The 26,669-nt window shown below is 47.3% G+C and overlaps 1 protein-coding gene across 1 annotated transcript in view; it reads right to left on the bottom strand.

The window, feature by feature from the left end:
- The window catches only part of FLT4 (fms related receptor tyrosine kinase 4), a 102,681-nt gene that overhangs the window by 50,079 nt on the left and 25,933 nt on the right, over positions 1–26,669 (bottom strand). The window contains exons 2-3 of the mRNA XM_048860009.2: positions 17,288–17,384; positions 7,460–7,734 (exon numbers count right to left, since the gene is read on the bottom strand). Of these exons, the coding sequence (XP_048715966.1) occupies positions 7,460–7,734; positions 17,288–17,384 (372 nt within the window). The remainder of the gene's footprint in view (positions 1–7,459; positions 7,735–17,287; positions 17,385–26,669) is intronic.

Genomic DNA, 26,669 nt, shown 5'->3' with positions numbered 1-26,669 from the left:
AATCTCAGGGACGCATCTAACCACTAGCGCATACGGCGCTTCCAATGACATTGGGGGCGGGGGGGGGTGTCCATTTCTGTAGCACGGATAATGTTTTCTGTAAACACCGTTTCATGACTCAGCATTTCTGATGTCACTCCAAACAGTGGGACTGGATAACTGGATGATCCAGCCGACTGGAAATGGGCTACAGAGATTTTCACCTTTAAATCATCAATTCAAATCCAGCCAAGGGCCTCAGTGAGAGAGAGCTGAGAGCAGCTGATGCCTGTTTGGTGGCATATAGTGGTTGCCATTATTATTTGGATTGTGGTAGCACCTTGGAGCCCCATTATGCTAGGTGCTGTATAAACATAGAACAAACAGGCGATCCTGGCCCCAAAGAGCTTACAATCTAAGTAAAAAGATAGAGATTCCCAACAGTGTCTAAGATGCGTTATTTGTTCTCCCCTCCACCCATATTTAGAATAGGAAATAGCACATGTAACTGTGTGGTGTCTGTTGGCGAATGTTGACTTTTGAATGGCAACCACTGTACTATGTGTGCAATAAGTTCTTGCGGGTTTTAGTGGACATGGGTTCACATAATAAAATCCATTACCATAATTAGGCCTCTTTTGGGCAGTCTCAATCACAACAAAGTCAATATAACCCACACAAACACCATGTGGCTGCTGTCATCCTCAAGCTGCTAGTCCACATACACAGATGCTACAACGTTTGTGCCGCAGAACCTGTGTTTTATAGTTTGGGCGGTAGAGACTCATGCTTTTAAGTCCCAGGGTCAATCCCAGGATGCCTTAACAAGAACTGAAGAGGCCGAGAGACCAAACTCTCTTCTCATCCCTAATCGGTGTTCCCCTACAGGGCTCACTGACAGGGGCAAGGTGGGAAGTTTGCACAGCCACTGCTCACGTTCAATGCAGGTGAAACACAGGGTTTTTCTGGTGCCCTTGCCAATACGGGGACTTTGCAGTGTTTTTCTCCCATGGATTTCTTTGTTGTTAAATGACAGGTTTCAGAGGAACAGCCGTGTTAGTCTGTATTCGCAAAAAGAAAAGGAGTACTTGTGGCACCTTAGAGACTAACGAATTTATTTGAGCATGAGCTTTCGTGAGCTACAGCTCACTTCATCAGATGTTTAATCTGATGAAGTGAGCTGTAGCTCACGAAAGCTCATGCTCAAATAAATTCGTTAGTCTCTAAGGTGCCACAAGTACTCCTTTTCTTTTTGTTGTTAAATGCTCCTGCCAAAAGGTTCCGTTTTAGGGGTTATTGCATCGCTTTGGTTTTATATAATAGTGCCTTCAGGACGCACGTGAAGAATAGCCACTGATGTTCATATGAAGGACTAAGGCAAGATTAGAATAGGAGACAACTAACATTTGGGATGGGAATTCCTGCCAAGTCTCTTCTGCTGCTGGCTATTGTTGTTTTGAGTTTGTTATGGAAGGATTTGTTCTGAAATATCAGGACCAGCTACCGAGCTGGGTATTCGGTGCTCTGCAAACACCAGCCACACATGCTTAATTGGCCATTATAAATCTAGATCAGATCCTACATATCCCATGTCTAGAATCTATACTGATGCCAGCGTCACTCCAAAGTGAAGGCAATATCCTTTGAAATGTCTGTGTTGTATCTGATCTTGTCTGGCTTCACATGTGCAATCTGCCCATTTGGATTATAGGAATATTTCTTACTTAGGGTTGTGGCAGATCTTCAAAAAGACCTGGGTTTGGTGCATGAATTGCTGGGTGAACTGTGTTATGCTGGAGGTCAGACTAGATTATCACAATGGTCTCTTCTGGCTTTAAAATCTATTACTCTATTTACCCAGGTCCCTATAGAGACTATAACCATAACTTCCAAGGGAAGTGAGGTTCCCCTTGGCATAGCACCTTACGTAGGGCCATGGGCTAAGATGCTTGTGACCCCTTTTTCTCATTACCAACCACTAGAGCTGTCTTTTTAAAACAGAAATGCCCAAATATTGCCCATCTGAGAGCCACACTTGCAACTTGCCAGGAGCCTGAGGCCTGCACCAGTGTCTCAGTGGGCCCAGCCAGAATAAGCTCATCCCATTGGCTGCTGCTGGTATAATATGTGACAATGATTGCCATTAAAAGGTGGGTTTTTGCCAGCACTCAGCACACAGTGGTATCAGATATACCGTGGTCTTTCATGCCCCTTCGAAAAAGGGAATAGCTGCAGCTGCTGCAGATACTGTGTCATGGCAACTCCACGCCAAAGACGAAGGTTGTCACGGCCCCCAATTTAGGATCATGCAGCTCAGACTTAGGGGTACTCTGTTGTAAATTTCAATTTGTATGGAGAACCTATTGGTTCATTTTCACAGGCTCTTTGCCCTACAAGTCTGTTATCTCCATGCTCAGGGCTGCCAATTTGTTTGTGAACTTGAACACAGCCCTGATTCCTGTCACTGGCCCTTTCCACAGTTTTGGAGAAGGGGATGGAGAATAACTATCACAGGTGAGGCACTATGAGATCACCTCTGAGCTCACAGATGGCAGCAAAGAACTCAGTTACTAGGTGGATCACTGCCAAGGAGACTGTGATTCATAATCTCATTTTCTGGTCTGATCACATCACGTGTTGTCTATAAGGCTGTCATAATGGGTGGGCTGGGACCCATTTAGCATCTTCTTCAGCCATAGATACTAAGTCCTCTAAGACAGGGGCTGCATCCTATTCTGTTTGTTATAGGCACTCAGTATGTTTACAGCACTGACTAAAAAAGTGTAATAATAAAATAATAATAATAATAATAATTCATACACACACGTGGGGAGAGAGAAGACCTGCAGAGTGTTAATTTTAGTGCTGAGTGCAGAGGATCAGATCAAAGCAATAGAGGGTCCCACTGTTCTATCCCAGCACAGACATCCTCCCGTCACTTCTGCAGAGAGCTCTAATGTGAACACTGATGATGAGTGATGAATGAGTGGTTTGATCACCATCTCTCTGGACGTCTCCAACAAATAAATCAGCCCTCTCTAGCTCTTGGGATGGATCTACAGAACAGAGCACAACTCAGCTGGAGAAGAGCAGAACTTTATCTGGAAATCCTACAATTGGCAACTCGTCAGTGGGGATGGTGAGGGGAGTGGGGAGAAGTTCCCTGATCACACATTGAATTCCAAGTATTCTCTAGGGTTAAAAAATTATAGGCCAAAGTCTTAAGAATGGATGTCAAAATCCACATGCAAAAAAGGCTCCTGGAAATGCACACGATTTACTTTCCACATGTAAGTCAGGTATCAATTATGCACATTGTTAGCTAGACACCCAACCAACCATATTGCTAGGTACTTATACAATCCTCACTATTGTCATCTGAGCCGCCATCCCACATTTATGCATTAGCCTCCCGGCACACTGGTGACATGGGAAAATAGCACATTTTACAGACAGGGAACTAAGCCACAAAAAGGTCAAGCAATTCACCTTCGGGCACATGTGTCAAAGCCAGGAATTTTACCTCAGTTTCTAGAATCCTGTCTAGTGCCTTAACCACAAGACCATCCATCCTCGCTGTCAGCTGTATCGATTGATCTGATTTGCCACTGCAGTAACTGTGCGCCCAGACGCAGCCAGAATTTTGTGTGCCATTTTTTGGCACTGAGCTGGGCCTTTTGAAAATGTTGTCTCCCATGTCATGACTCCTGTCTTATGACAAGTGCACCGGCTAAAAGCAGGAGAAATAACTGTACAGCTGAACTAAGCCAACAGTTTCCAGTGAAGAGAGTCAGACCTTTATCTTAACAGCATCTATTTTAAGTCTTGCAGCGGGAGAGTGTGGGAGGAACTTTGCAGAGTGCAGAAAGTTTGTGCATCAGCCTTTCGCCTCTGCAGACCTTCAGATTTGAATTAGGTCGCATGTTGGAGTGGGACAGTCTCGATTTCATCCTGGGCGGACAGTCTACCTCTCCATAAAACACCCCAGAATTCTGCAGGGCTGGCAGGCTGTCTCTGCTCAGAGGAGGTCAAGACTGGAAGAGAAGAGGGGGCTGCATGTCAAGACCGATAAAACTGGCAGAGGTTTTGGGGGATCCTGAACCTGGACTGACCTAGAAAGAGGTGCTACAAATCAGGGCTGAAATACACTGGCAGAGCAGTGTGTGGCTGGGTTGCCCAGCATCTGGGCTGCACTCTGTCCTGCTCTCCTCAGTTTGTCGGTCCAGCACTATACTGAGCATTACAGTTAGTCCAGCTTTGTTTCTTTGACAGGCCCCCAGTAGACCAGAGGCTAATTGTTTTATTTATTTATTTATTTTACAGATAGAGCTTCTCCAAGGCCCAGTGATCTGCGTCTAGGGCACGGCAGAGCTGAAAATTCCTGCATTCCAGTCCGACTGGAACAATCACCCCAGGCACCAATGTAATTGAATCCTGGACGGAGCAGAGCTTCAGCAATCCCCCAGGAGTGGACGGATATTGGTTTGCTCTCAGCATGGGGAGATGGCCCTCCGCCCCACTTCCCAAGCCCTCTGGATTCCAACAGCCTTTTGCAGACAAGAGGATGAGCATGTTTATGGAGGAACCTTTCAAGAGAGGAGGTGTGAGCTCAGTTCTGTCCAGCTGCTGCTGGAAGACAAGTTGCTGCCTGAAAGCAAGGTTGGACTTTTTTCATATTTTTGTCATTGTTACCAAGCTTTCCTTGAATTTCTGTCTTTATCCCCCACTCAGTCAGACTGACAGCACCGCTGCCCTCACTACTGTCTGTGTCTTGTGATTAATCCAGGGCTGCCGATTAATCACAGTTAACTCATGTGATTAACTCCAAAAAATTAATTGTGATTAAAAAAATTATCCATGATTAATCATACTGTTAAACAACAGAATGCCAACTGAAATTTGTTAAATATTTTCAGGTGTTTTTCTACATTATCAAATGTATTGATTTCTATTACAACATAGAATACAAAGTGTACAGTGCTCACTTTATATTATTATTTTTAATTGCAAATATTTGCACTGTAAAAATGATAAAAGAAACAGTATTTTTCAATTCACCTCGTACAATCTGTACTGTACTGTAGTGCAACCTCTTTATCATGAAAGTGTAACTTGCAAATATAGTTTTTTGTGTGTGACATAACTGCACTCAAAAACAAAACAATATAAAACTTTAGCGGCTACAAGTCCACTCAGTCCTACCTCTTGTTCAGCTAATGGCTAAGCGAAACAAGTTTGTTTACATTTACAGGAGATACTGCTGCCTGCTTCTTATTTACAATGTCACCTGAAATTAAGAACAGGCATTTGCATGGCACTTTTGTGATGTTGCAAGGTATTTACATGTCAGATATGCTAAACATTCGTATGCCCCTTCATGCTTCAACCACAATGCCAGAGGACATGCTTCCATGCTGAAGATGCTTGTTAAAAAAAAATGCGTTAATTAAATTTGTGACTGAACTTCTTGGGGGAGTATTGTATGTCTCCTACTCTGTTTTACCTGCATTCTGCCATATATTTCCTGTTACAGCAGTCTCAAATGATGACCCAGCACATGTTGTTTTAAGAACATTTTAACAGCAGATTTGACAAAACACAAAGAAGGTACCAATGTGAGATTTCTAAAAATAGCTACAGCACTTGACCCAAAGTTTAAGAATCTGAAGGGTCGTCCAAAATCTGAGAGGGACGAGGTGTGGAGCATGCTTTCGGAAGTCTTAAAAGAGCATCACTCTGATGTGGAAACTACAGAACCCGAACCACCAAAAAAGAAAATCAACCTTCTGCTGGTGGCTTCTGACTCAGATGATGAAAATGAACATGCGTCGGTCCGCACTGCTTTGGATTGTTATCGCGCAGAACCCATCATCAACATGGACGTATGTCCTCTGGAATGGTGGTTGAAGCATGAAGGGTCAGGACATATGAATTTTTAGCGCATCTGGCACTTAAATGTCTTGCGATGCCGGCTACAACAGCACCATGCAAACGCCTGTTCTCACTTTCAGGTGACATTGTAAGCAAGAAGCAGGCAGCAGCATCTCCTGCAAATTGTTACCAAACTTGTTTGTCTGAGAGATTGGCTGAAGTAGGACTGAGTGGAGTTGCAGGCTTTAAAGGTTTACCTTGTTTATTTTTGAATGCAGTTATTTTTTGTGCATAATTCTACATTTGTAAGTTCAACTTTCACGATAAAGAAATTGCACTACAGTACTTGTATTAGGTGAATTGAAAAAGACTATTTCTTTTGTTTTTTATGGTGCAAATATTTGTAATAAAAATAAATATAAAGTGAGCACTGTACACTCCGTATTTTGTGTTGTAACTGAAATCAATATATTCAAAAATGTAGAAAACATCCAAAAATATTTAAATAAATGGTATTCTATTATTGTTTAACAGCGCAATTAATCTCACAATTAATTTTTTTAATCACGCAATTAATCGTGATTCATTTTTTTAATCGCTTGACAGCCCTACATTAATCACATCCAGGGTTTGAAAGTCCTGATGCAAGTAGGCAAACGGAATTGCTCCTCTTCACCCAGATGACCAGGGATGCCACCAGCCAACGGTGATCTTTCATACAGAGAGTAATTTCTTACCATCCGCCCCAGCTTGTATGTATTCCACCTCCCTGCTTGTACATATTCCTGTAGCCAGGCAAACACTACACTGCAGACCGTTCTCGAGTACAGTGATGCTCCCACGTCCCTGTATTATTCACAGAGCTATGTCATCTTAATCGTGTCTACACTGCAAATGCAGTGTGGACAGGCATACCCGTGCTCACTTTAATCTAATTAGCATGGGCAACACTAAGAGTGAAGACACAGTGGCAAGGGCTTCAGTACAGGCTAGCCACCTCAGCACAAGCCTGCCAGGGCCCTGGGTATGTACTGGGGCAGTTGGCTCATGCTGAAGTCTATGGCGCCAGGGCTACACTGTTAGTGTTACCTGTGCTAGTTAAGTTAAAGCTAGGGTGGGTATGCCTAGGAGTGCTACACTCACACCTGCATTGGCTGCGCAGCTGTGCCCTTAATGTACCAGTGGTGTACCAGCGTGGGGCGCTGCCAGCCTACGCTGAAGAGACGCTTGGGACTGACCTAACAGGGAGCTCTGCAGAACAGAAGTGAGGTGCACGGGCCGAGCTGTGCGAGAGGGGGTAGAGGACTAGCAAGGGTGCTTCAGGTCAGGACTGAAGTGAAGTGGTAGAACTGGGGAGTTTACACAGATCCCCATGTTGTCCAGTTCTAAACCTGCGCTTATCAGTCTCCTTTTAGAAGGCAGGTGGCCCTTTCCCACACACACTGAATCTAACCACTCCGCTGCTTCTCCTTGGGCTAGTCCTCCCCACCTGCTGCGATAGCTATTTTCCATAAAGGGTTTTAAGGCTCGCATGTGGGCCAGCCCATTAGCTCACCCAGTCCGGGTCTGTGTTATGGCAGGTGAGGTTGCACAGTCACTGGTTTCTTACCTCTCACAAACACGTAGATGCTGATCGCTGTGGTGCCCTCGATTTTGGCGCTGATATACTTGTAGTAGCACCGGTAGTAGCCTGTGTCATTAGCCTGGGTCCCGGTCAGCACCAAAACCTTGCAGTAGGGCTTTGTGTCAATGCCCTCGCAGTCCTCCTCCCGGATGGTCCGGCCGCCGCTGAGGTTCACCAATACCACTGTCTCGTTTTCCTTTTCGCCCTGGTCAGGGCCCACCAGGCCACCAGGCCACGACCACTCCAGGGGGTGCTGCCCTCTTTACAGAAACAAAGGGGAAGGTTAGCCAGTGAGCAGGAGTGGAAGAACCTGGGGGGCTGTTCATCCTTACTCAGCCTACCCTTCATTCACATAGGAGTGTGGCTGCTACCCTCACTGCTGGGGCATCTTTTTTTTCCGACTTCTCCTGTGCTGATTGGGAAAAGGGGACCCCAGGCACCAGGCAGCTGTCCCTATTCTCCCTCAGGAGAGCCAAATAAGGTGTGCCCAGCCCATGTCTGCACATGCCTGGAAGTGCAGGCCATGAACACTACTGTCAGGCTGGTGCCTGGAGGAACCATCTCATTCCTCATGGGGAGGAAGGGGTGTAGTGTGATGGTGAAAGCATATAGGTCCATTAACCCAGCCAGTGACACACAGGAAGATGGATATATCGCATTGCCATAGGGTCACCTCCATGGGGAATTTCATGCTGTCAAATATCAGTTCACTGGCAGTAGGGAGTCTACCCGTCCCTAGTTCCCATTACTTTATCTCACTAATACTGATTCCAGGGTGAGGATTAGCCCAGGATCTGGAGAGAAAGGATCCATTTCTTCAGTATTTCCGTCCCCTTTACTAAGAAGAGTTTCCACTGATATAGACAACATTTAAGGGCTTGTCTACACTACCGCACGGGGTCGATCTAAGATACGCAACTACTGCTACGTGAATAGCGTAGCTGAAGTCGACGTATTTAGATCTACTTACCGCAGTATGACAGGTTTCAGAGTAGCAGCCGTGTTAGTCTGTATTCGCAAAAAGAAAAGGAGTACTTGTGGCACCTTAGAGACTAACCAATTTATTTGAGCATGAGCTTTCGTGAGCTACAGCTCACTTCATCGGATGCATACCGTGGTATGCTCATGCTCAAATAAATTGGTTAGTCTCTAAGGTGCCACAAGTCCTCCTTTTCTTTTTACTGCAGTATGTTCACTGTGGTAAGTCGACAGCTGACGCTCTCCCCTCGACTCCGCTTGCGCTTCTCGTTCTGGTGGAGTTCCGGAGTCAATGGGAGAGCGCTCAGCGGTCAATTTATTGCAGCTATTGACCCCCGTTGGATCGATCACTGCCCGCCAATGTGGCACGTAGTATAGACAAGCCCTTAGACATGACATATTCTGTCCTAACCCCATGTGGGGCAGCAGCTGACTCAGGCTCTGATGTGATAAATGGAGTGGAGAGGAGAAATGAAAGAGGAATAGGGTGTATTGGAAAGAAAAAGGAGAAAAGAAAATGAGGAGAGAGCAAAAGAGATCAAAAAAGGGAAGAGAAAACAAAGGGAAAGCTACAAATTCAAGCTGAACTTCCTTAAATCCAGCCGCTGGGTCTATTTCCCTCCCTTTCATACCAGCTGGGACTCCCTGCAGCCAATCACCCTGGCAGAGGCTCTCACCATGTGTTTTTATTCAAGCAGTCCTGCAATGCTAGTTCCTCTAACCTTTTCTATATGGGGCTGCCCAGCGAGCTCCTTACAGGCCGGCTCTAAGCTGGTTCATGTTTCTGCCATTGTGGAGAGCTCTGACTGCAAATGTTCATCAAACCCAAGGAGGACACCAGAGTTTGCTCTCTATCCTTCAAGGAAAAAGTGCCAGGGAACAGGAAGAAAACTCCCAGGCATGAAATACAAGTGTGTATTTATACACGGTCTAGGATTTATGGAGCCTGGGATATACACAGACACTCATCTGTGTGTAAAAACCCACCCACCTGACCCACCCACACAGCTCGACACAACAGCACTCTCTCATTAAAAATAACACTATCGTGTATTCTACACTGAAGGTTTCATTCTGCGAAATCAGACCCTGCCTCATAGAGAGAGTGATTACCACCAATAGCTGGATTCTTTAAGCAAGGAACTAGGAGGAGGAAATTAGATAAAGATAAGAAAAGAAATTAGATAAAGAGCCCTCAGATGGCACAATTCGATATCAGCTGAGACTAGCCCACGATAGGATTCCTGTTCCATGGTATTGGAGATGCCATGCCTTCCTCTTTGTATTTGTCTTTAGCAGAGGATTGCCCTTCCTGAAAGCTCTGTGCTGCAGAGACCTTGCTTGGCAGAGGAAGGCTGGAAGGAATTTATAGTTCCTCTAATTAGCCACAGAGGTCCCTGTTGAGTGATGCAAGAACCCTCTCCTACGTCCACAGCAGTCCCGGTCTCCGACAATATACGGAGCAAGAGAAGTCTCAGGAATTGTACAGACATATTATAATAGTTCATGCTAACAACTCTTTTGGAAGGGATGTTAAACCTTATGCTTCAGGGTGTAAGCCAATCTCTAACTATTAGAGACCAGGATGAGACCTAATATGGGGGTAGATTATCCTACACCTGGCTACTGTGAGGTTCTTACACTTCCCTCTGAAGTTGGCTGCTGTCAGAGACAGAATTCTGGGTAAGATGGACCTTGGTTCTGGTCCAGTCTGGGGTTCCTGTGTTCCTAGGTGTTTCACGGCATTGTGGCATGCTCACCAAAGGACCAAGGAGCTGGTTGCCTTCTCCACCAATCAGGATCCAGAATTAGATGCTTAATTAGTTACAAAGACTCTTTGTACTTTTTGGTCCAGACTCAGTCCAGAGTCTAAGCCAAATTATACCAGTGCAGATGCAGGGGAAAGGTCCAAGCAACAGGAGGTGCATGAGGAAGGGAGGCTGTTGTGACCTGTGGCCCCAGGGATGCCCACGTGGGGACAGTGCAGCTTCCAAAGTGGGTGGTGCTGGGAAGAGAGAGTGGCCAAGGGAGCTGATTTAACACAGCCACTGAGCACCCTGTCTTGATGGATATATTGTGAAACCCTTACCAGTACTTATAGCTGCCCTCCTCTGGGAATCCCCTTCTGGGGTTCAGAGAGATCAGGAGATGGTGGGAGGTGTAATTTACATGATGCATTTAGCCCCATCTCTCTAACCGAAGGCGCAGACTGGAGAATTCCAAGGCTCTTTGCTCTTATCGTCCATGGCTTTTGAAAAGGGCTTTGTAGGCTTGCCACAGAGTCCTGTGCTCTGTTAAAAGGTGGCTCTGCTGTGAAAGGTGGCTCAGGGAGGCACTGTGGAGTTCCATGTTCATTGTGCTTCATGAATGCGCTCAGCATACAAGTAGAACAATGTATGTTCTAGCTGCCCGTCCTGCAAACTCAGCGTGGACTCGGAGAGCCGAGCTGGGTCCTTTCCTACTCATCAAGAATAGGAGCTTCAGGCTACATTGAGCCCTCAGTCATATCTGGGTATCCCCATTTTCTTCAAAATTTGCCCTTAAGGCACCTGTGCCACCCCGTTGTCTTCAGTGGGCTCGCACCGCAGTAACTGACTGGAACATTTCTGTTTACTTAATTCTGTTGATTCAGGAAATGGAATTGAAACCACAATTCATTCAGTCTCACAGAGCTAACAGGAATAAAAATGTCCTCTAAACGTATCTTTATCGCTAAAATGAGCAGACCTGACAATACACAGAAGGATAGGTCCGTCGAGCAAGAAGGGGCTATTTTTACAGTGGCACCTGAGCACAGTTGCACTTTAAGTCTCTGATGTAGCGTGAATCTAGTTTCACTAGGACAGAACAAGCCAGAGTTGGGGAGATGCTAGATTAAATTGACTCTTTTCCATAGGCTCTTATTTATATTTTAAAAATATATTTGGATTTTTAAATTGTTTCCATCCAATGCATATACATGAAATCAATCAATCAATCAGACATCGAAACCAGAAACAAATGATAAACCCTCCTCCTCCTATCCAGAGTCATACATGTCATTCCCCACTGAGTCCACCTAATCCCTCTGCACTTAATTTACTTTTCAAAAGCCTGGGAGATCAGACTCTTTAGCTGGATAGCAGTGCTTATTAACTAGATCTCAAGATTTTAAGGCAGACAGTATTGTGGAGCCTCAAAACCTCTTGCATTTGTTCAGGTTTCAGAGTAACAGCCGTGTTAGTCTGTATTCGCAAAAAGAAAAGGAGTACTTGTGGCACCTTAGAGACTAACCAATTTATTTGAGCATGAGCTTTCGTGAGCTACAGCTCACTTCATCAGATGTATACCGTGGAAACTGCAGCAGACTTTATATACACACAGAGAATATGAAACAATACCTCCTCCCACCCCACTGTCCTGCTGGTAATAGCTTATCTAAAGTGATCATCAGGTGGGCCATTTCCAGCACAAATCCAGGTTTTCTCACCCTCCACCCCCCCACACAAATTCACTCTCCTGCTGGTGCTAGCCCATCCAAAGTGACAACTCTTTACATAATCAAGTCGGGCTATTTCCTGCATAAATCCAGGTTTTCTCACATCCCCCCCACCCCCATACACACACAAACTCACTCTCCTGCTGGTAATAGCTCATCTAAACTGACCACTCTCCAAGTTTAAATCCAAGTTAAACCAGAACATCTGGGGGGGGGGGTAGGAAAAAACAAGAGGAAACAGGCTACCTTGCATAATGACTTAGCCACTCCCAGTCTCTATTTAAGCCTAAATTAATAGTATCCAATTTGCAAATGAATTCCAATTCAGCAGTTTCTCGCTGGAGTCTGGATTCAGAAATTCTTGGGGCTGCATGTGAAGCTTAATAATTCTACAAGTCTCCAGAGTTTCTGCTTTCTGTTTGTTTACCAACTGGGGTTTTCATATATTGTCCAATCCATTGTTTTATTAACCATCAGGGCTAGCAGTAGTTGAGTGATGGATATTTATATAAACACATATCTGAGATGGGCCAATACAAACAGACTTGTTGACAGGCCCATGGGTTGTTCTTAATTGAAGCACTCTTGCCTCAAACATTTCTGGTCCAAATTCCATGGTGATGTGTATGGGGGTGTGAGTTACATGTTGGTAAGTGGGAGTGAGTCTAAGTGACTGTAATTTGTGTGTTAAGTGGGCTAGAAAGAGATGGAAGTTACACCAGCTTAGACTCACTTAGATTCACCTCTGAACCTGGCCTGCTGTGTTTGGAAGAGGTCCAAGTAATGGTTTCTGGGCATCTCCCTCTCAGCTATACTTCATCTTTGCAGTTTTGCTTCAAAACGGTCTTCGTTACACTGATCCAGCATTGGCCCATCTGTCAGGTCCTTGACAGCATTCTGCTTTGCTGAGAGTTAGGAGACAGGCAGTGCTGGTGCCACTAACAACAGAGGCAGTACAGACTTCTCAACAGCTGTTTTCTTCATTAACCAAAATACTTTCTGAAAGGACGCTCTTCAAGGGAGATGGAGAGGAACTGACAGCACTCTTCTTACCAGCCCAGCCCTCTCTGTATCTCCCAAACACAGACTGATGGATACATAGCAAAAACTGCAGAGGCTTTGTGGTCTAATCTGTTGAAGAGAGATCACCCAACTTCAGATAGGACTTTTTGGGTCTCCCATGCAGAGCAGCGAATCAAAACGGGTGCAGTTCTGCTTCTTCCAAATGCTACCATGAAAGCTTCCATGCAGGACAAAGGTTTCTCCTTCCATGCTTCCAGCACAGCAACAGTGCTCACGTATTTGTCATCGTGCACCAGGAGGGGTCCAGGATCAAACTTCCTTTCTCCCAGAGCAATATTTGTGCAGCCACAAACATCCATTAAACAGCTCTATTAAACCGTTGTGCAGTTGACAATCCTCCACTCCCTTTTCTGAGGCTTGCTCTACACTTAGAAGTTTTACTGATATAACTATGGCAGTTAAGGATGTGATTATACGTTCACCAAAAGAGTTATACCAGTGATAGCCCTGGTGTGGATGCAGTTGCCCGGGTCTGATGGTGATTTATACTGGTATAGCTATCCCTTTTCCTGTACATGAACAGCTATACCAGCATAAAGTACATGTATAAAGTTATAACACCATCCCCAGGAGAGGGTTGTACAGTTTTAGTGATTCCAGTACAGTTAAGGCACTAAAACTTTCTAGCCTAGACCAGCTTTGAATTTCAAAGCCACTTACACCGATCCAGCACACCTGAGTGACTAAAACCTGCAGGAGGATGTAAGGGGCAGGTAGTGAGAGGTGTGATACCAATCTCTTTTTGCATTTCTTTCCTCCCAACATTTCTGCTGCTGTGCAATCAGCTCCCATGTCCTCTGCTCCAGTATTCAGGAAATGGAAAGGCATCGTCTCTCTGCTTCCCCTCTGGCAGGTGCTGCCAGGCCATGAACACTGAGATTCATCCCAATATTGTTTTTGCCATTCTTGGGACTTGCGCTCATAAAAGATGTGCTGTATGTGTGGACCTCACCCCTTTGTCCCTACTCCATCACATGCTTGGACTCAATTGCTCAGCTCTGCCGACGGGCAACCCAAGGGCCCAGAGCTGATGCCCTTTTCCAGAAGCAAAAGAGGTTTTTTTATATGGGGCCCAGCACTGTCTGTGCAAGGAAAGAAAAGCCAGCTTGAGTGCAGTTCTCTGCCTAAACACTGCTTAACAGCCTTGTACTACAGGGATGGGAGGCAGCTAAAAAGGACAGTTTCTAGGAGTTACAACATGGACAAACAAAAGCCAGCTCCACTTTGACTCCCAGCAGGAGGGTCACTGGATACTAATCTGAAAGGACATCATTTTAGTTCAACAATCTCCCCCTGCCCACCCGGCACCCTCCCCCTTTTCTCTTCTCTTCCCCCGCACCTCTGTGGTCTGGAAGCTGCATATTTTTGCTGCCATAACCCTTCAGCTCCCATTAATGTAAGCCATGTCTTTTCAGGGTGGTCCGTGGTCCAGGGGAGACTTGGAGACACAGCTGGGCATAATTAACGACGTATGAACCAGTACGGATTTGCTTTTCATTCCAATGACGGAGCAGTTGGGGGTGAGGATGATAAGGCAACTGCCTTCTCAGCAGAGTCATGCCCTTGAGATGCGATAGAAACACCAGCCCTAGAGCTCCATGGGAGGAGGGGGAGCATCTGAACTACGCTGAAGGTGCAGAGAGGAAATTCCAGCAGCATCTGTGGAGTGTCCCTGTAAAGTGATCATTCTCTGGGTAATGTAGGGAGCATGCCCTACTCTGAAGGGAAGCAGGATGTCAAGTGGGCAGAGTTTTCATGATCCTGTGGAAGGTGCAGGGATACCTCTCCCTTAGTGCTGTTTGCAGACCCCCCCCTTAAGATCTTTGGCTGGCCACGTAGTCTCCCGAACATCTAGGAGCTCAGGACAGAGTTGCTCCTTTTTTGCCTCTACCATTTCCATCCTGGCCTGCAGTTTGGATGTCTTCCTAGTGAGCATGAAAGATGAGCTGAAGTCAGCAGCAGGGAACGGGGGAAGCTGTAAGCTATTTGGGTAGTTTCTTCTGTTTCTCAGATGCTAACTAAGAGCCTGGGTCATTTTGCTTTGGCAAAGGAGGCCTTTCTGTGTAGAGTCCAGACTGGAAATCAGACTCTTTTCTGCTCCCCATGGTTTCCTTTCATGTAAATAGATACAGAATAAGGGTATAACTACAGATACAATGTTAGCATAACTGCTATTTCCTGTGCTGGAGGGGTGGAATTAAAGAGAAGGGCTTCACACAGCACATTAAACAGGCAAGTATATGCATACAGGACAGCCAGGGGCACTGACTGGCAGGGGGTATTTTTTATTTACCCACCCATTTCTAACCGGAATACATCGTCTTTGCCTTAGATCAACCAGCAACACAGGACTCTATATATGCATTTATCCATCACTTCCCTTGCCCTGCTTTGGTGTAAGGATACCTGCTCTTCCCAGCTGTACATCTGGCTTGAGAAGGTTTCCTTCCATGGCTGAGCAGGACGGGTCAGGGCTGGCGACTAGCCCATCGCAGGGAGCGTGTTGCTCCGTGTCTTGTGCAGTGCACATCACAGAGGTAATGAATAACTATACATATGCTTACATGTGGGGTTCAGCTCTGCCCTTGCATGTGTTGCTGCAAATGGGGGCAAAAGGGTGCGGCTTCCACAGTCGCATGCAAAAGCCAAGATGGGTGAAATCTGAGCTGGCAGCCAGCTTCCCTCCAGAGTGTACAGGACAGCAGAAGGAAGCCTTGCCATCAGCAGCCAGCACTGACTCACAGCAGGTCAGGCATGCACGCTGCACCAGCTCAGAGGTGGAGCAACACTCACCCTGCAATATGTCAGATGCCAGCCCGGACCCTTCCTGCTCAGCCGCGGCAGGAAGCCTTCTCAAGCCAGATCTGCAGCAGCTTTCCTAGTGTGCGGACATGCCATTGCGAAGGAACTAAGGAGGGTGTATTCAGGGAGAAGGCACGGCATGGGCACTGGGAGCACGAGCATGTTCCATGCTGCCGCTGCAGAAGCGCTCCAACCGCTGGCATGCCCGTCCGCTCCTGGGCCTCCCTGCTCAGAAGGGTTCCACTGAGGTACAGTAGGTTTTGTGATGTGAAGACAGGTCCCCTAAACAGAGACCAATTACACTGTCTCTCTCCTTTACCTACCAAGGTCCAAGTGAAGCCATCACCACTGTAAAGGGAACTGGGCAGGCAGATCGCTGAACCCATGAGGAACCCCACTGATTTCATCTATATTTTCTAGCCTTCCGCTTGCTCCCCAGAACCAGGATAACAAATGACTTGCAAGTGGTGCACAGTTATGAGGGGTGTTCAAGAAAAGGCTAGATAATCTTATGTAAAGATGAGCGGACAAAAGTAACGTGCTTGCGGAGAGATTGGGAGTGGACGCGCCGCTGTAATCCTTATTGCTGAGGGCGTTCAGTGGCACAGCGGGCTGCATGCCACCACTGGAGACATGCTCTCAAATCCTGGCACCCGTCACTTTAAGTTGTTGGGGTAAAACTATTGGTTCACCAGCCAAACCCAGTTTGAGCCAGCAAAGTCTTTCTCCCCACGGATTTATTTTCCCTTAAGGGCTGCAGGGCAGCGTGTGCAGCATAAACGGAGAAACATCCCAGCGTGGGGCAAACCAGTCCAGGCAGTGTAGAGCTCTGTCTTCTCAAAGGCATCTTCTCCTTCCGATTGCCAAGCTCCTCTTGTAGAGTTACCCGTCCCTCCCTGAGAGCTTGACGGCGGCCGTCCACCCACAACCGCCTTGCCTTGCTCATCTGTATGAGGACTAAGCAAGGCATTAGCCCCCTGCTTGCTGGAAAACAAGGAGGGACTCCGGACACAGTCACAGTCATCGATGAGGGTGGCTTTCTCCCCCCAGTCTCTATTTCTCCACAGCATAAAACCACCAAATGACTGACACCCTTTGCTCCAGAGAGAAGCCAGAACTAGCTGGAACTGCAGGGAGAGCAGTGCCAAAGAGGCTATCACACAGAAAAGGAAGAGGAGGATGGTAAGGAAAACACCTTACTCTAGAGCCAACAATGGAACCTGTGAGATCATGCAAACAGCTCCCCATTCTTCTACTAGCTGCTTCCAGCTGGTCCTACATGCAATGGAGGTTACCACCATCTCAGGGGATGCTTCGTCAACCAGGCACTTTTAACAAGCCATGTTAAACTGCCCATTTCCAGCTGTCCTGAAGCTAGGGACTCCACTGATGACCTCCTGTTGGACTTTTCTTTGAGCACTTAAGATCTGGCCCAGGTAAGCTACCCAAAAACATTTTTATTTGTCTCTTACCTGCAGGTAATAGTCAGTGTATCCTTGGAGTTTATGGTGTGTTCCTCCTCGGTGATGCTGAGAGTGGGTGGGGTCATAGAATAGCCTCTCACCAGATCTGGGGAGAGAAAGAAGAGAAGGAGCAATGCGGAAATGTGATAAATCTGGTCACTCTGCTGTGTGTTAGTTTGGTTTGGTCTCTGAAGCCAGTCTAAGTAAATGTAGGAGGGCGACCAGGCCCGCTGAGGGAAAGACTTTGTAACAGAGCAGTGAGATTCTGTTGCCCCCAGTTAATTTACTGCTGACTCACTGGGGCAAGTGAAGTTCATTAGACTCTAATCATAAGGGAGCAGTTCTCCAGCAAAGGGTCTGGTACAGGTCCTGAGGGAAGAAAACACAGGAGCAGATGAGGCCTGGAGAGAGGATTATGGCTGGGTTGAAGGAAATCTAGGAATAGCCCATCCTCAAGAGCTGGTTGAGGCTGAGATTCCATGAAGTATTGTTTTGGAATTACCCCTTTTAGTAATAAACCAGAGTCTGGGTAGTTTTGTCTGAAATTGGGTGTGAATCCCATCTGCTTACAGACCCCCAATTTAAAAACGCAGAACTCTTACATATATACTTATGACGTGGGGAAAACCTTTCAACACAAGGCTCTCAAAAGGCAACAGCATCTTTTCACACTTACACTGAATGTTTTCCTAACTATGGACTCTCTCGGATATGACTGAGACTGTCTGGGAGGATGTTATCCCTTTTGGGATTCAGGCAGAACCATTTCCATGGCTGGTGGAGTAGAATTCCATGAGACAAATTATGCACCCTTATGCAGGGAGAGTCGTTGTTTGGCTAGGTGAACACAATATAATTAATTTCTTCTTCAAGTCTTGTGTGGATCCCTCTTCCAGGACACAAGCCACGCATCTGATACACATGTCCACCATAAGAGGGACCCACACTGAGAAAGCATCTTGAAGAACCACCGTTAGTGGAAGGTAAATAACCATTGATTTTCATTAACACAGTGTGGCCTAAAATCTCCTGATTTTAATGTGAGCCTTGTGATATTTGATGCTTATCTCAAAGCCCCCGCTTCTGAAGGGATGTGATTAGGAAAGCCCCATGGCTTTCATTAAAAAAAAAAAAAGTTTCTAACTCTCAAGATTGCAAAAGAAAGTTTAAAATGTGACCCAGGTGCATGCTAAAGGAGAAGGAGGCAAAGAAAAAGAACTAAAAATGCATTATTAAAAGCCTCCTGGTTTTTAAACCAAAGTCAGGCCTCAAAAGTCACGAGACTGAGCTTTGAACTCCTGAGGTTGGCCATCGTGTTAACATCCTGGCTGAGGGAGGGCAGCTAGGTTTTGCTCCTGGGCTGGTGAGTTTGGTTTTATGTTAGATAGCAATGTGACTGAGGATATGGAAAAGGCTAAAGAAAGAAAGCATCTGGTGAAACTACTGGCTCCCTCTAGGACTGAGCTACTGTCTGGAAAAGCACATGAGAAACGGCTATATGGAGGCTGGGACAGGCTCCCGCAGTCAGCTGTGAGACGTGCAGAGTAACATCCACCTTGTGTGAATGGGCCTCCAGTAATGGAGCTCTGTGCAGACAGCCTGGGTTTTTAATTGTTTTCCACTTCCTTCCCACCTAGAAGTCATTCTGACGGTGGTCACGTGACTGGCTGTGTCTATGGAAACAGGGATAGCGCTAGCAATCGCCCAGCTCTAGCTCTGACTGATGGACTGTTCTCCCAATCACTCTTTTCCTGTTCCTGTGATACGCAATGAGTGGGATGGGGTCAGCTTTTCCCGGGTTGGCTCTGTGATGAGATGACTGTACTTGTTCATAGCACAGAACCAGGTGATCTCCTCACTGAGTTAAAGGAATCCATGCCTTTGTCCACATAGCACCTTTAAGCACAAGCATGCACTCACATCCACTCCCGTCCACACTGCCCCCTCCCCGCTCATTCAGATCCTTCCAAGAGACTCACTTCTTCCACAAACCTGTGAGCAATGAGTCAACAACATTCATCACTTACAACGAAATAAGCAGATCCTAGTCAGCCACTCCTCTGGCTTCTCAGTGGGTCTGGCCTGCCCTAAGTCTGCCTTGTTTGGACTGAAAGCTCTTTGAGGAAGGCACTGCCTGCTTTTTGTTCCTTGGGTCATGCTGAGCACATTGTCGGCTCCCGGCAAATAATTAATTATAAAAAAATACCTGGGAGGGGAACAAGATATAAAGGATTTGAAGAGACAGTGGTAGGGATTGGAGGGCCTGCCAGAGATAGACATGATGAGAAAAAGGCCCCTAGAGAATTGTGCACACGAGCGGGACAGACAGACAGACAGGGTGAGCATCTTTTCAAACAGGTCTCTGACCTTGCCCAGGCAACCCGATTGAAGTGTGCCAACTTGGGGGGCTTGCCTATGCATTCTGAAACCCTGGCACAGGGTGAGATTGAGTGAGTGAAAGAGGATAAGGCAACGTGTGGGCAAAAGAGGATGGCAGTGTGGGAATGAGGGGGAGACTGAGAAAGGGAAAGAGTGAGTGAGTGTGGAAGACAAGGAGAGAGAGGCATAGACAGAAGGGGTTAAGTGTCCCATCCACCCGCGGCCATCACTTAAACAACTCGTTGTAAGAAAAGAAAAGAAAAGAAAAGAAAAGAAAAGAAAAGAAGATAGAAAGAGACTTTGGACAACATACAAAAAATGTGCCCCATGCTTGTGAAAATAACTGAAAACATTTTTGATAAAATCGCTGAAAAATATAATAACATTTATTAAAAAAAAATACAGCTTCTCTGCTACAAGCCTGGTCTGAATACAAATCTGTCTTTCCTATTACTGCTGGACATGTCTATCCCTGTGCAGACACTGCTCTCCACATGGCCAGTGAGCACCCAGTCTGTCTGGCAGAGACTCTTCACTGCCCTGCAGTACCTGCCCCATGAATGGGTCCCAGCACATAAATGGAGAAAACAAACCAAGCTCTGCAAGCTTACATTGTGGCCCACCCCTGAAATAAAACATGGGAGCCCTGACAGCACCAGTTAGACACGGGGTGCTATTATTTACCCTCCAAGAAGCTTCCCCTTTTTGTCTGTTGGGGGGAATTTTCCCGCCCTTTCAGAGTGAATGCAGTGGGCTAGCAGCTCTGCAGCTCTAGCAGCCAGGTACGGCGCAGGTAAGCACCGTGCGAGGATCTGACCCTACAGACAATGCGCTCCCAGGAGGGGTCCCACTGGAGTCAATGGGCATGTCTAACTGCATCTGGGAGCGAGCAGTGTCAGTGGGGCTCACACTAGCTGTACAAATAGCTGTGTAGATATTACTTCGGACGCTCTCAAGCCCACCCCACCCCCAGGCCAAGCTCCAGCCTGAGCCGCTGTGTCTACACAGCTATTTCCAGAGTGCTTGCATGAGCCCCGCTATGGGACACGTCTGTGAACCCCAGGCTGGGAGGGTTGCTCCCAGATGCAGCGTTTGCATGCCTGATGGGACTACTCACATGCTGGAAGGTAAGCACACGGGGAAGTATCTGCATAGTCAGAGCCTAACCCTCTCCTGTGCACCTCCATCAATGTACCTCGGGCTTGACCTGCAGCACTGCCTGAAAATTCCCCCCCACGCCCCCCACCAATGCGATTCAGTCCAGACCTTTAGCCCCTTCTGATACTCCTCCCTTTGGCCCCAGCCCTGCTCTGAGAACGCAGCTCAATCCAGACTTACAATCCCTTTGTTAGTCCAGTGCTGGGTCCCCACACAGCTATGCAATGCTTCTCAGGCCTGCATGGACTCCTTGCTGGTCCAGGCCTCCCCGTAGCAGAGCTCCACTAAGATCTAGGCTGAGATCACCAAACTCATTTCGACATCTGGCTGGGGTGTTGTGTCAACAGAAATGTGCATAGAAATCTTTTGTTTGGGGCATTCCCCCCCCCCCCCCCAGTTTTTTAGATGAAAAACTAGACCCCAGCAACTGAAATGGTCAGAGCTTTGCTAAAAAAATATTCAATTGTAGGTTTTCAAAACTGAAAATTGTTACCGAAAATGGTTTTCAAAAACGAAAAATGCTTTGGGCTTTGCTTACAGTTTTTCATTGAAAAAATCAAAACAGAACAAAACAAACAAGTCTGAAAAAAATTATTTAAAAAAAAAATTCCCCGCAAAATATAAAAGGCATTTTTGACCAGTTCCACATGTTTTGTCTGTGACGGGGGCAATGTATGAACCCAGTTCTTCAGAGCAGAAAGGTGAGTGCATTAATCCACTTCACCAGCTGGAAGCTCCAGATCTCAGCACTGGCCTGAAAATAAATCAGTTCTCGGATCTGGTGAGTTTAACTGACAGCAAATTAAATAACCCTAATAATTAATTCGCTGGGAAAGAGTTGGAAATTGATTTGCAGGTCCCAGCTCCCTGATTGTACTGGGGAAATGTTGAGGGATGCTTCAGCCGCTATATAGTTCTGTCTCTGCAAGGGCCTGGTTTTCAGAGGCACTGAGCACCGAAGCCCCAGCTGGAGTCAGTGGGAGCTGTGCGGCTCGCTGCCATTAACCATCAGCTGTGAGTTGCTAAGACTTTCACCCTGCTGCGCCCCTTGTATTTATGGCCACATGTTAGTATGATGTATAGTACAGTAGCGCCTAGAGGCTCAAGCTGCGATAGGGGCACTGTCCCAGTAGGTGCTGTACATAAACGTAGTGAGAGAAAGCCCCTGCCCCAAACTGCTCACAAACTAAAGAGACAAGACAGACAAAGGGTGGGAGGGAACATCAGAGGCACAGAGGTGAAGTGACTTGCCCAAGGACACACAGCAGGTGAGTGGCAGAGCCAGGAATAGAACCAAGGGCTCCTGACTCCAAGTCCCATGCCTATGCTGCCTCCCTAGGAAAAGTGAGGCCTGTTAGCAGCAGCTGATTGAGATTGGTGCTCTGGGTTGTTTCCCTAGCGGGGAGGTGCAGTCATCCTGGGTACCTGCAGGAGGCTCGGGGCAGAGCATCTCCTCCAGTGTAGACCCAGGTGAAGACCCAGTGGAGCACCCACAGCCACAAAAACAAAACCCTCACTCCCTTTATGTTCAACTTTATAACCTGTTAGAAAACAGGACCGGGGGGCGGAGGGAAGGCTGGGGAAGAAAGAAAAAGTACAAGCTGTGCAGGTTTGGACTCTGGGATTCCTGCAGATGCATCCTGTCCGTGGCTGTCCACAAGTACAACAGGAAAAGGAACAAATGCTCCATCAGAATGCGCCATGGCCTGAGCTCATCGCCCTGAGCAGGGGACAGCGGTGTGACTGACCAGCCAGCATGGAGCCGGCCCTCCCACCAATCCATCCCACCTCGCTCAGCCCCCGTTAGCTTCCCCATGGATCCCAGCCTTTCATAACAGCAAGTGGGAGTTTCCCAGGCTCCCTGATCCCTCTAGATGCAGCTTCTTGTGTTGAACTAGAAAAGCACCTGTGACCCTTAGGCCCCAAGCTGTGATTTGGCAACTGGGAATCCTGGGGGCTGGAGTTAAATAAGTACCTAGGGAGGTGGTAGAATTTCCTTCCTTAGAAGTTTTTAAGGTCAGGCTTGACAAAGCCCTGGCTGGGATGATTTAATTGGGGATTGGTCCTGCTTTGAGCAGGGGGTTGGACTAGATGACCTCCTGAGGTCCCTTCCAACCCTGATATTCTATGAAGTAGTTTGGGTAACTAGGCGGATTATGGGCAGGAGGGTACATGTCACCGGTGGGCTCTAGGGTGACCAGATGGCAAATGTGAAAAATCGGGACAGGGTGGGGAGTCAGAGGTGCCTATATAACAAAAAGCCCCCAAAATCAGAACGGTCCCTATAAAATTGGGACATCTGGTCACCCAAGTGGTCTCTGATGGGGTACTGACCTCCAAGACTTCAGCGCAGGCATCTGACACTCTACAGTTTGAATCAGAACTCATTCCAACTCCTTCCCCCGGCCCCATCCTGCTCCTTCACCAAATCCCCCCTGACGCATTCAGCATGGATACCTTGCCTGCACGGATGTGGTGGAGGTTCCCGAGGTAATGCACCCTGTGCTGGAATTCTCCCCAGTGCTCACACAACACAACCTGACTCTCCTGACAGTTGATCTTGGCACTGGGTTTTGCTATTAAACATCAGCTGACTGACATACAGATGGTTCATGTCTCTGGCAAATCCCAGAGTGTGAGGGAGATGCCTCATGCGAATACAATGCTCCCTCTTCCCCAGGAGAGTCTACAAGTTATCACTCAGCCACTTCATCTTACAGGGGGAGCCCAAGGGAACCCAACTCTTACATGTACAGTGACGTACAATTTTTGTGCGTGTCTGTGTGCAGTGAAGGGGGCGATATCTAAAATCACACACACACTTAGGTGAAGAAGGAATTAATGTAATTAAAAAGGCATGCAGCAGCCCCAGCCATCTTTGTTTTTTCAAGATGGTTTCCAAGTGAGTTGGCAGCAGGATATTAAAATAAACAGTGCTGGATTGATGGGACATAGAGAGAGGAAGCAGGATTCCACAGCCACTCACACCTTGTCTATTTTGGGAAAAGTGTGTTTCCCATCGGTTTTCCTATCCTTGATCTTTCAGCACCCGGCTCTTAAAGGGGCAGGCTGCAGACCAACGACCTTATCCTTACTGGATTTATTGTCTATGATTCCTTGATCTCCTTGAAACCCCCCTCTTCTGCTCTCTGAAATCACTATACCAATGTGGAGCTCTCTCGGAATAAGGGCTAGTCTCTGATATGGAATGGCTGGCCCTCCCTGTCACCCACCCTCTCTGCAACCTGACCCTTCTGTCTCACTGTTGGACTCACAAGGTGGGTGAGGTGATCTCTTTTATTGGGCCGACTTCTATTGGTGAGAGAGAGAGAGAGAGAGAGAGAGAGAGAGAGAGAGAGGAGCTTTCGAGCTTGTCTGACTGTTGGACTGCCAGGGAAGGAAGGCTAATCTCCCTAAAACAGTTGCCAACCAATGGTGTACGCTAACCACCTCTTGCCGCACTTCTCCAACGTTCAGTCTTTTGTCCGACCAGCTAATAATTCCATGGCATTAGATTACAACAAAGACAAGGAGAGTGCTGGAAGCACATTGAGACAATACAGCCAGGGAGCTGGATTTCCTTCTCCCTTAAATGGTTTTACACCAGCCAGGCTGACTTCAGTGGAGTTACTCCTGATTTACACCAGCGTATGAGAAAGGACAGTTGGGCCCAATCTGTGTGAATTCATTCTCTGCCCTTTCCTATTGCCACTGGACCATCAGCTAGGACTTGGGGGCAGGCCTGAAGTGCTGTGCAGCTCTGCAGCCATGGTCAGCCACGGAGTAACAGAGCCTTTGCCTGGGCGGGGGAAAGCGGAGCCGTTCATGGCACAGAGGTGAGCGTGCTGTGGTCAGTGCCATTCAGAAAAGTGAGTGCCTGTGAGCTCCCATCCTCCTCAGGCCAGCAGGAAGCCCTGCTGGGATCCTCTCTGAGCCCTCTCAAACCACTTCAGCACTTCTCCGTTTCCCTTTCCCTCCCTCTCGGAGGAGTCCGACCTGTTAATTAACACAGTTCCTCTCTGGAGAGGGATTTAGTTCACACTCTGTCCCTCTCGCTGACTTCCTTTCCTGTCCAATGCCGGACTGAAACACGCCGGCTGCAGTCACCCCTAAGTATCATACAGCCCCAACCGGGCCCCAGGATGGAGATATCCCCTCGCTCCGCAAAGCCGCTTAATAAATGGACTTTTAAAAGGCTGTTTGTTTTATCGCCAGTGGCCCCAGTAAGTATTTCCAGAGTTGGAGCCGCAAGCATTTAGCAAAGGGTTCATTAACCCTAGGCCCTCTGCTCCCTATTCCCACCCCCATCCTAGTGCCACAGACTCTCTCCCCTCCTCCTCTCTCCTCTCTCTGCTGTTCCCACATCTCCTCTTCCCTTCTCCCTGGCCCTCCCCCTCCCCATCTGGGCCCCCATATAGTCTTCCCCTCAGGCTCCTCTTCCCTCTCTTGTCCCCAATTTCCTCTCTCCCTTCCTTGACCATCTTCCTGTTTCATTGCACACCTCCACACTGCCCATGTTCTAAACCGCCAGCGGGTTTGAAACTCACTTGGCTCTTGTCACTGTGGCCACAGCTACGCTACACTGGGGTGCCACATTGGGCTAATTGGCCCTTCTAGTCTCCCTGCTCAGACAGGGCCATCTGACCCCTGATGGGACAATGCAGGGTGGCACTGGTAAAGGTTACCAGGAAAAGCTGAGTAAGAAAGTGCATTTCAAATCCGAGTGGCTCCTCGCTGGGGAGAGGAGCAAGGAACCAAGTTGAACAAGGGGAATGAAATCAATCTATTTTGTTATAACAAGGCAATTGGCATTTCCCTCCCCAAGCCCCCCTCTCTGCCTTGTTTGCCTTCACGTTGAGCTCTGAGCATTTCCAGATATTAGCAGAGAAGCTGGCAGCCAAATGAATGTCTAGACGGCCTTTTGGGTGAGTTCCTTGTGTCAACAACAGCAGAGGTTACTGCTGATGGGGGATGTCAGCACCAGAAATGTCAGGACAAGGCCATAGATTTCCACTCCCCTTCCCCTTCCCCCCACCTGCCCCATGGCTGGGGGCACATTGAACAGCGTGGTTCTTCATTTCTCTGATAGAGCTCTGAACTGGCTCATCACCAGTCCTTCCGCAGGCATGGAACACACTTAATTGTCACACAGACTTTTCCACATCTAAGGCAAAGCTAAAAAGGAACATATGTGCATTCTTCTCCCCCACCCAGCAAAGGGACAAATCCTGACACACTCATCTTATTCAGGCCCTCAGACTTTGGACCATTATGTTTATGAAGGGCATCTCCACCCAGACAAACATCTGGTAACCAGTTCCCACAACATGGTTCAGGGCTCCTGCCCCAACAGTTTACAGTCCTCTCCCATGTGGTCTTATATGAGACGGCGCAGCTTAGTGGGCTGACCAGGGCACCATGTGTCAGGAGGATCCCTTGGGTTCTAAGCCTAGGTCTGATCCGGAATCGTCAAGTGGGTATCATTCAACCCCTCATCACCTTGGCTTCTCTATCTGTAAATGCCTACATAGACCTGCTTTGTGGGTGCTGAGAGGAGTCACTACCCAATGTCTGTAAAGAGCTTTGAAGATTTCAAGCGCTCTAAGAGTTAACTCCACTCTCAGTTACAGTGTGTAAATTGGGAGAAACTTGACTGTAGATGTAGGTGTACCTGGGATCAGACTGTGGCCTTAGTGTTACATCCTGGAGAACCTTCTGTAGCCAAGGAGAATTGGACCGGGTGACATACTCTTCAGAATCCATCAAGACCATTCCAAAGCTGATCCAAGGTGCAGAACAAAGTGAAGCACTCCCTGCCCTGGGGGCTGAACATATGACATCCACAATGAACCAA

This window comes from Caretta caretta, chromosome 8, assembly GCF_965140235.1.
Source record: "Caretta caretta isolate rCarCar2 chromosome 8, rCarCar1.hap1, whole genome shotgun sequence".
Lineage (NCBI taxonomy): Eukaryota > Metazoa > Chordata > Testudines > Cheloniidae > Caretta > Caretta caretta.
The sequence above is the reverse complement of the archived record's forward strand: the minus strand, read 5'-3'. Positions and strand labels throughout refer to the sequence as shown.